The sequence below is a fragment of the Osmerus mordax genome, chromosome 7 (genome assembly GCF_038355195.1).
Source record: "Osmerus mordax isolate fOsmMor3 chromosome 7, fOsmMor3.pri, whole genome shotgun sequence".
NCBI classification, from domain to species: Eukaryota; Metazoa; Chordata; class Actinopteri; order Osmeriformes; family Osmeridae; genus Osmerus; species Osmerus mordax.
Window position 1 is genome coordinate 21,688,154 of NC_090056.1, and position 10,587 is coordinate 21,698,740.

Below are 10,587 nucleotides of genomic sequence, written 5' to 3' on the forward strand. Positions count from 1 at the left end.
GAGTATGAAGTTTCCACTTTATATTGTCTTTATATATTGTCTATACCAGCCATTCCCGACCTTTTGCACTTTGTGGTCCACTTGCATAGCTCAAATATCTTTGCGGCTGCCCAACACATCCGTTCACTTAATTCGCGTTTATCACACGTTTAACAACACCACGGGAGCCAAACAGTTCGCTTTCACAGCAAAATGTATTAGAGCAATCAAAGACAACGTGTCCATCAGCGCCACAGTAAGCACACATTGTAAAGAGGTACCCTGCGTAACCACCACGGCCAGGCCAGGTCTAGAACTTCTGGTGAAGTTAAAAAACGTGACTTTTAATAGGTTATGTTAACCCTTGTGTTATCTTCGGGTCATTCTGACCCATCAGTCATTGTGACCCGCCGTCGTATTGCGACAACTTTACCGCATACAAAAACTTTGGGTCACATGACCCAAAGGTTCATAAGGAACCATCGGTGTTTACCCAATTTTACCCAATACAAAAACAAATAAAAATAATTTTCTTTTAACCTTCGCAATGTGGGGGGTCTGAGACAGCCCAACGGTTAAAAGAAAATGCTTCAATTTGTTTTTGTATGCGGTAAAGTTGTAGCAATATGATGGTGGGTCACAATGACTGATGGGTCAGAATGACCCGAAGTGAACACAAGGGTTAAAAGAAAATTATTTTTATTTGTTTTTGTATTGGGTAAAATTGGGTAAACACAACGATGGTTCGTTATGAACCTTTGGGTCATGTGACCCGAAGGCAGCAGAAGGGTTAACCCTTAGCTATAGGATCTCTTATTAACCCTACACTCAGATTGCACGGCTTCTCGCTTTTTTCCATCGACCATAACAGGAGATCTCTCCCTCTCAGATTTTTTTTCAAAACTAAGAAATATGTTACATTACATTATCCATAAGGAAAATTATGACAGACCAATTATTTATGTGAGTTAACAGTAACGACTAGCAAGCAAGCTGACAGATAATTGAGTACATTATAAATTAGCTAAAAATAGTTAGCTAGCTAGCCTAGCTAATGTCACTGCTCAAATCCTAGATAGCTAAAGCTAGTCTAGCTAGCTACTTTTACTGTGTGAGTTAGATAGCTAAACCTTACCTTCGTCGACGTAGCTCGAAACGTACAATTTGAACCCCTTTTCCCTCTTTCTTTAGGGAAATGGGGTTCAAATTTAGGGCAGCAACATAGAATCCTATGTACATCGTTAATTGTCATTTTGTGAAGAACACCTGAACAAAACTGCATTTTGTGTTTTAAAACGAACGCAACTGCTCGCTACCGGAAGTTGTTGACTTCACTTATGCAATATGCGGAAGTGATGCGTGCATAGTGGATTGAAGTGGGCGTATGCAAGTTAGGGTGGAAATGTCAGATAGTCTTTCTTCAATGTGGTAAGCGTAACTATTGTCGTTTGGTCATGATGAATTAAAGGCAAAATGTCAATTTAAAACGAGTAAGAATTTCAATAATCATTTACCAACAGTATATATAAAATGTTGATAGTTCTTTTTTCATACTTTAGTATTCATTGGTTTGGCAGCACCTGTATTACGCTAGCGGACCACAGGTTGGGAATCGCCGGTCAGCCTCAACTGCGAGATAATGATATTGCCAGATTAGGATGTCGAGTATGGTGTGTCAAATACAGAAATGTGTAGAGATATTAAGTGTCATAAGAATAAATGAAATATATCTGCATGTCACCAGTTTCGAATGTAGAAAAGATCCATACTTTATTGGCTGATTTATGGCAAAGTATGTTGACCCCAACAAGGCAATTTATGTTCAGAAAACAACCACACCTTTTTTTTTACTGAACCTTGAATCAGTCCTTAATGCATAAAAAGTGATCTTTCTTTGAGCTAAAATAGACATTCATATTTATTTATATACATATAGAAAGGGGGGAGTGGCATCTGGTGAGACATGATCAGAGACCAACTGTCAATGTCAAAAACCAGGACAAATTAAATAAAAGATTAAATTTGATTTTGCAACTGAACTGTACTGAGATGACGGCCAAATGCAGGATTGGAAGGTTTGGAGGAGAGCAGCCACTTAGCACCAGCTGCAGGATCAGGAGTGAGAGGGTGTGTGTGTGTGTGTGTGTGCCTCAGTAAGAGTGGTTATCCTGATGGTTGTGACACAGTAGAGTCCCACCAGAAGCCTGGGCCTCAGGTACTGGTGTGGACCTGACAGTGGAGGGCCTCTGCCTGGGTCTTCAGGCTGCGAAACTCCCCCTGGACAAAATCTGTCAGGACCTTCCTCATCTCCACCTGAGAGGAAAACACACTTACATTTATGTGTTTGTGTGAGTGTGTGTGTGCCCGTACGTGTTTGTATGTGTGTGTGTGTATATGTGCGTGTAAGCATGTGTGTACGGTGTGTATACTTGTATGTGTGTGTACAGTGTATGGGTAAGTGTAGTGACACTACACATACACACATATTAACACGTGTGTGTATGAGAATATGTGTGTGTGTATATGTGTGAGAATATGTGTGCGTACGTGAGTGTGTGTGTATATGTGTGTACCTGGCTCCTGTTGTCGTCCTTCAGTTCCTCCACCAGGTGATGCACTCTGAAGGGTTTTCCCACAAGGATGGTGATTCTCTACAGGAGGAGACCGAGTCGTTACTCTCCCTCCCTTACTCACACACACACATGGGTACACACAGGCACACACACATACACACCGAGCTATCCCTGTCCCCAAGCATGAGACAGAAGCATAAATAAACAGAGATGATGAATGGATAACCTGAGCTCCGGGGTGTATATATGTGTGTACGTGTAGAAGTGTGTGTGTGTACGTGTAGGTGTGTGTGTGTGTACGTGTAGGTGTGTGTGTGTGTACGTGTAGGTGTGTGTGTGTGTGTACGTGTAGGTGTGTGTGTGTGTAAGTGTAGATGTGTGTGTGTGTGTGTGTAAGTGTAGATGTGTGTGTGTGTAAGTGTAGATGTGTGTGTGTGTGTGTAGATGTGTGTGTGTGTGTGTAAGTGTAGAAGTGTGTGTGTGTAAGTGTAGATGTGTGTGTGTGTAAGTGTAGATGTGTGTGTGTGTGTGTAGATGTGTGTGTGTGTGTGTGTGTAAGTGTAGAAGTGTGTGTGTGTACGTGTAGATGTGTGTGTGTGTGTAAGTGTAGATGTGTGTGTGTGTGTGTAGATGTGTGTGTGTGTAAGTGTAGATGTGTGTGTGTGTGTGTAGAAGTGTGTGTGTGTACGTGTAGATGTGTGTGTGTGTAAGTGTAGATGTGTGTGTGTGTGTGTAGATGTGTGTGTGTGTAAGTGTAGATGTGTGTGTGTGTGTGTAGATGTGTGTGTGTGTGTGTAAGTGTAGAAGTGTGTGTGTGTACGTGTAGAAGTGTGTGTGTGTAAGTGTAGAAGTGTGTGTGTGTGTGTAAGTGTAGATGTGTGTGTGTGTGTGTGTGTGTGTAAGTGTAGATGTGTGTGTGTGTGTGTGTAAGTGTAGATGTGTGTGTGTGTGTAAGTGTAGATGTGTGTGTGTGTGTGTGTAAGTGTAGATGTGTGTGTGTGTGTGTGTGTGTGTGTAAGTGTAGAAGTGTGTGTACGTGTAGATGTGTGTGTGTGTAAGTGTAGATGTGTGTGTGTGTGTAAGTGTAGATGTGTGTGTGTGTGTAAGTGTAGATGCGTTTGTGTGTACGTGTAGAAGTGTGTGTGTTAGGGATTTGAAATGACTTCACTCTTCGAATAGTATCCTAAATGATTTTCGAATATCCGGATAATCTATTTTTATAAATGCGGTTACATTATGTAATTAGCCTGACATGACGCAAAGCATACAGTAAACACATGAACCCCAACACATTCTGGCAATAATTGTGACTGTTAAGCTATTAGATTAAATAAGGGTTAAATAAATAAAACTAATGAAAGAAACTTATTGAACATGACGAAAAGACAATGAACTTGAAAAAACGCTCAGCTTCAGACGTAGGCTCTTAAAGTCGACGGAATAACGCTTAGCCTATTATTATGTGAAATAAAAAGTAAAAAATACATTGGACGAAATTAAACACATTGGGTAGGCTATACTTGATAAAAACGAAAGACACACATGGAGAAATATTGCATATTAACTTGGATATTAACTTGGAACCGGAATCCATATACGGTGCGCCACCACATAAATGCAAAAATGAATAGCCGATTACGCTACATGGCTAGTGGTAAAAAATGTATAAGCCACAACTGCATTAGCCCTACGCATTTTAATTCAGGAGCATATAAACATGCTCAAGGGAGAGGCGAGTACGGAGTCGATTTACGAGCAGGCCGGCGTAGAAAAGACTCTGCAGGAACTGAGGTTTCTGCGAGGTACCTACTGCTTAGCCAGGAAACTAAGCTTCTTGTAGCGCCAAATGAAATGAAAGGAGACTCGCAGCAGAACGCAAGGTCACGTAGCATACCTTTTTGATTATGTTTTTTTGAACACTGCTGTCATACAAGCTGTACATTCACTACTTTGTAGCAAAGTGTAATTTTTTTGGTGTTGTCACGGGAAAAGATATAATTGAATATTTACAAAAATGTGAGGGGTTTACTCACTTTTGTGGGATACTGTATATATATTTACATTTACATTTAGTCATTTAGCAGACGTTCTTATCCAGAGCAACTTACAGTAAGTACAGGGACATTCTCCCCGAGGCAAGTAGAGTGAAGCGCCCAAGGACACAACGTCATTTTACACGTCCAGAAATCGAACCGGCAACCTTCTGATTACTAGCCCGATTCCCTAACCACTCAGCCACCTGACCCCCTATATATATATATATATATATATTTTTTTTTTTAATATGTGTGTGTGTGTGTGTTTGTGTGTGTGTTCACCTTGCCAGTGCGGGGGATGTATGGCGGCTCGTTGGGGAGAACATCATCCATCCCTGAGACAGAAGGAACACAGTCATACACTGTGTGTGTGTGTATGTGTGCGAGCATGCGGGTGAGAGTGTGTGTGTGCGTGTGAGTTAGAGTGTGAGTAGGAAGCCTTACCTACGTGCCACAGAGGCAGTATGATGGGGTTGAGAGAGCACTCTGCTATTAAGCGGCCCACACCTGAAACATCCACATATTAGAACACAACTTCTACACAACACAACAATCCACACTAATCACAGCCATCGTAATCAGTCTCACCCCATTTTAAACGTAACGCCTCTTCTGATGTGTTGATTTTCCCTGGAGAGGAAAGGAGAAAGATTTGGAATTAGAGATGGAAGAGATGAATGAGAGAGAAAGGAGAGATGAGAAAGGAGAGGGGGAAGGAGAGAGAGAGAGACAGTGGTGCTGTACCTTCTGGAAAGACATGAACCCATTCTCCTCTGTTCAGCTTGTCCAGGATGAAGTCCATGCCTTTCTGGTAAACTCCATCCCCTGTAGCACACACACACACACACACACACACCATCCCCTGTATCACAGCAGCACACACACACACACACCATCCCCTGTATCACAGCAGCACACACACACACACACACACCATCCCCTGTATCACAGCAGCACACACACACACACACACACACACCATCCCCTGTATCACAGCAGCACACACACACACCATCCCCTGTATCACAGCAGCACACACACACCATCCCCTGTATCACAGCAGCACACACACACACTCCATCCCCTGTATCACAGCAGCACACACACACACACACACACCATCCCCTGTATCACAGCAGCACACACACACACACACACACACACCATCCCCTGTATCACAGCAGCACACACACACACACCATCCCCTGTATCACAGCAGCACACACACACACCATCCCCTGTAGCACACACACACACCATCCCCTGTATCACAGCAGCACACACACACACTCCATCCCCTGTATCACAGCAGCACACACACACACACCATCCCCTGTAGCACACACACACACACACCATCCCCTGTATCACAGCAACACACACACACACCATCCCCTGTATCGTACAACGGTACTTAGGAACGGTTCGCTTGACCCTATGTTAGTTTCCTCAAGGATCACAATGACTCTTGCTTAGAGACTTGTTGCTCTTGTGGTTAGTGGTAACTGATTTAAATTTTTGGTTCTCGCTGTGATATATTGTTTTATTACTGTTGCTTGCTTTTTTCCACAGGTACACTTGCACTTATAGCTGTTCATGTTGTTTGGTTGTGACTTGTTTAACTACATGCTCTTATGGTTCTTCCCTTTGGCACTTACTTTGGTTGTTCACAATGTGTGCTTCATGTTTTGGCTACTCGCGATGTTTTTTGGCTATCTTGTTGTTATGATCAGTGACCTATGCACTTTGTAAAGCTCTCTCTTGGAAGTCGCTTTGGATAAAAGCGTCTGCTAAATGAATAAATGTAAATGTAAAATGTAAATGTATCACAGCAGCACACACACACACACCATCCCCTGTATCACAGCAGCACACACACACACACACCATCCCCTGTATCACAGCAGCACACACACACACACCATCCCCTGTATCACAGCAGCACACACACACACACACCATCCCCTGTATCACAGCAGCACACACACACACACACCATCCCCTGTATCACAGCAGCACACACACCCACACACCATCCCCTGTATCACAGCAGCACACACACACACACACACACCATCCCCTGTATCACAGCAGCACACACACACACACACACCATCCCCTGTATCACAGCAGCACACACACACACACCATCCCCTGTATCACAGCAGCACACACACACACACACACACCATCCCCTGTATCACAGCAGCACACACACACACACACCATCCCCTGTATCACAGCAACACACACACACACCATTCCCTGTATCACAGCAACACACACACCATCCCCTGTATCACAGCAGCACACACACACACACACACCATCCCCTGTATCACAGCAGCACACACACACACACACCATTCCCTGTATCACAGCAGCACACACACACACACCATTCCCTGTATCACAGCAGCACACACACACACACCATGCCCTGTATCACAGCAGCACACACACACACACCATTCCCTGTATCACAGCAGCACACACACACACACCATGCCCTGTATCACAGCAGCACACACACACCATTCCCTGTATCACAGCAACACACACACACCATTCCCTGTATCACAGCAACACACAAACACCATTCCCTGTATCACAGCAACACACACACACACACACCATTCCCTGTATCACAGCAACACACACACACCATTCCCTGTATCACAGCAACACACACACACACCATTCCCTGTATCACAGCAGCACACACACACACAATCTCCGGTATCACAGAAGCACATACACACACACACACACACACACACACACTAACCTCACCATTCACCCACACACACACACACACACACACTAACCTCACCATTCACACACACACACACACACACACACACACACTAACCTCACCATTCACCCACACACACACACACACACACACACACACACACACACACACACACACTAACCTCACCATTCACACACACTAACCTCGGCAAACCGGCACACACTTGCCGCGGCTGAAGAAGAGAGAGTGGAACTCTTTAGTGAAACAGATGTCTGAAGCTGCTGGGGTCCTGGTCAATCATACACAGAGAACACAAATGTTACACCAGAACCAATCAGAGAACACAGAAGTTACACAAGAACCAATCAGAGAACACAGAAGTTACACAAGAACCAATCAGAGAACACAGAAGTTACACAAGAACCAATCAGATTAGTAGCAGAACTCACCAGCGCATCTTATTGAAGTTCCACAAGTGTCTCAGTCTCAGCACCCCTAACGAGGGGGAGGAGGAGGGAGATAAAGAGCAAAAGGAGAATATTACATTGCACGCTTTAAGTGTGTGTTCAGATGTGTGTTCAGTGTTTCCCACAGATTAGAAAGCAATTTGTGGTGGTGGTGGTGGGGGGGGGGGGGGGGGGGTCGCCCCGGGGGGGGGGGGGGGTCAAAATTATTTGTTTGTTAATAATTGGTTACACAGAACTGTATTATATTAAATAATATTAATCAAAAAATATTCACACGCCCAACCCAAAATACACACATTTAACACCCTATAAAAAATTCACACCCCATTCAAGTCCTATCTGCCAGAAACAGAAGAATAGAAAGTGAGTTCCCTTATCCTGAGACCTGCTTTCTTACCTGCCTGTTTCTACATCGGTTTGTCCACCTCACCTGTTGCTTCAGCTGGCTCTCTCACAGCGGCATGTTGGATGCTGTCCTCCTCTCCTACTCTTTCTTCAATGCCTAACGAATCTATCTCTTTCTGTCCCTGACCCTGTCTTTCTGCTTGAGCAGCACTGGTTGAAGCCTGAAAATATTTCTGGGGAAAGTGTGGGGTGTAGTAGTTACTGCACTACTACAGAAGTGTAGTTGTTGGCTAGCTCTAAAATTTACCGGGGCTAGGTCTGAATCTAGGAGAAAAACGGAGCTGCCAGCTGTAGGTATATGCAGGTAGCAACGCTAGTGCTAAATAACTGCTGGTCGGCTCCATGACGCCGGTAAGTAGGGCACGTGAGATTGCTCACCAAAAGAACGAAGAGGAACCCACTTGTCTAGCAGATTAAGACATGTTCATAGATACATATCTAAAAGTAAGCTCAACCTTCCTTACAATGATGCGTGAGTGACAGAGAGACAGAGGGAGAGCAGGGAAAGGAAATGCAGCTGGACGAATACGCTGCATGTTTTAAATAGCGTAATTTTTCGGGGGGAAGAATAACAAAATACAATATGTGGCAGCCGGTGTTAATTCTGCAGCGCGCCGCCATGAATTAGTCTATGTGTGGGAAACACTGGTCTTCGTTCAGGAGTGTTTGTGTGTTCAGATGTGTGTTCGTTCAAAAGTGTGTGTGTTCAGATGTGTGTTCGTTCATGAGTGTGTGTGTGTTCAGAAGTGTGTGTGTAATCTGGAGTGTGGATGTTCAGGAGTGTGTTTAGGAGTGTGTGTGTGCAGGAGTGTGTGTTTACCCCAGATGTGAGGGTCGTCCATGCAGGACTGGTGATTGGACAGGGTGATAAGGGGCGTGTCTGGGGGTCGGTGGTCAACAAGGTCCAACAGGACATCCTGGTTATGAACTGACAGGTAGTTCATATACTCTGGAGACAGACAGGTAGTTCATATACTCTGGAGACAGACAGGTAGTTCATATACTCTGCAGACAGACACACAAATATTAGCCTAGGGGCCCGTGACCACCTTAATTTCCCACTGGCTATGTCTGTATATCTTGTGTGTCCTAAGAGAAGGAATCTTACTGGTCCAGAAGTATGAGTAGGTTCCCACCATACCCATCACCAGAGAGCTGCTGATCCTCCAGGGCAGCAGGGGGCACTGTGGGAACGGCCATCTCACCTCCAGGGGCATGGCAGCTCTCCACAGCTGGCATCCACCTGACTGACACACACGAACGATGGGCAGGTCACACACGCAGAACATTTGACTTGTAACTGTGTTCTAAAGAATATATTGTGCTTAGTAAAGTTAAGCATTGTGCTTATTAAAGTTCTGTCTTATGATCTGAGAAGTGTGCTCAGGCTTAAACATGGTGTCTCACACAGGGTGTGGGAAGCAGGCTGTTCTTTGTGTCTCTATCTCTTCATTTTCAGAAACAACCTTGAAGCCGGGGGGAGACGGCACCCGAGCAGGTGGGACGTGTAGGCAAGAACAACTCCCTGATGCACGAGAGAACAAGCTCAACCCTCTTTTCATCTTTCTGTTTTAATTGCACTGTATAAATATATGTTAGACGGTTACCTTATCTTTCCTTTCTCAGCTACTACTGTCAAGAGTTTTCAGTCTGTTGAACACCTGCGAATACTTACGTTAACAAACCCATTTCCTACTACTTTAGCAAGGTTAGTGTACCTGTTAGATCTCAAAATGCATATCATTGGATTTCAACTGTTAGATAAGGTAGCTAGACTAGCTCTAGCTAACACAGCCGCTGGAACATGCATGGATCATAGCTACAGTAACGCACATAGCCTAACATTTTTCAGAAGACATTCACCTAATATTTAGGCTATAGATTTGTATTTCTCCGTTATCAAAACTTTTGTAGACGTTTCTGCGATAAAAGATTAAATTATTAGTGTTGATGGTTGGCACCTTACCTTTCGCCTGAAAGCTTAGCAAGGTTATCAACCCCGGAAGAGATTACTATCGATATGAATTGTGGGTACCGTAGTTCATACTGACTTGGAAATATAATCGTGCTATTTCAAATCATTCTTTCTTTTGATAATTTACAAATCATTTAAAGAAGGTTATTTTGTTCTGGTCTTACTGGTCCTCTACGTTAGCTATCGTCACCGACAAAGCGGAGAAGTTGACTCTGCATGCCTGTCAGCGCTCCTGCTTCTGTTTCCCGTTTTCTCCTTTTCCGGTTTATGAGGTCACAGCGGTAAAAAAAAGTTGTTGTTTAGAATTCACAGCTAAGAAAAGGATGTAAATATTAGATACAAACAATTTGCTCATTTTATTTAAACAGGCTTACAAAATCTGGTCATTACACTTGAA

At 43.9% G+C, this 10,587-nt stretch overlaps 1 protein-coding gene across 4 annotated transcripts; it reads right to left on the reverse strand.

Annotated features, from left to right (window-relative positions):
* Nucleotides 1-1,723: 1,723 nt before the first annotated feature.
* On the reverse strand, nt 1,724-10,298 carry tafazzin (tafazzin, phospholipid-lysophospholipid transacylase). Of its 4 annotated transcripts, XM_067239714.1 has the most exons (12): nt 9,823-9,860; nt 9,623-9,740; nt 9,324-9,462; nt 9,036-9,164; nt 7,793-7,838; nt 7,547-7,632; nt 5,333-5,413; nt 5,177-5,218; nt 5,033-5,095; nt 4,871-4,923; nt 2,553-2,630; nt 1,724-2,292 (listed from the first exon to the last, which is right to left on the reverse strand). In XM_067239714.1, the coding sequence occupies exons 3-12, from the start codon at nt 9,430-9,432 to the stop codon at nt 2,191-2,193; spliced, it is 789 nt and encodes a 262-aa protein (XP_067095815.1). In that variant the 5' UTR covers nt 9,433-9,462; nt 9,623-9,740; nt 9,823-9,860; the 3' UTR covers nt 1,724-2,190. The 4 variants fall into 4 exon arrangements, with proteins under 4 accessions (XP_067095815.1, XP_067095814.1, XP_067095813.1 ...); XM_067239713.1 differs by lacking the exons at nt 9,623-9,740; nt 9,823-9,860 and adding an exon at nt 10,182-10,293; XM_067239712.1 differs by lacking the exons at nt 9,623-9,740; nt 9,823-9,860 and adding an exon at nt 10,182-10,196 and having other exon boundaries at nt 9,324-9,458.
* Nucleotides 10,299-10,587: the final 289 nt, after the last annotated feature.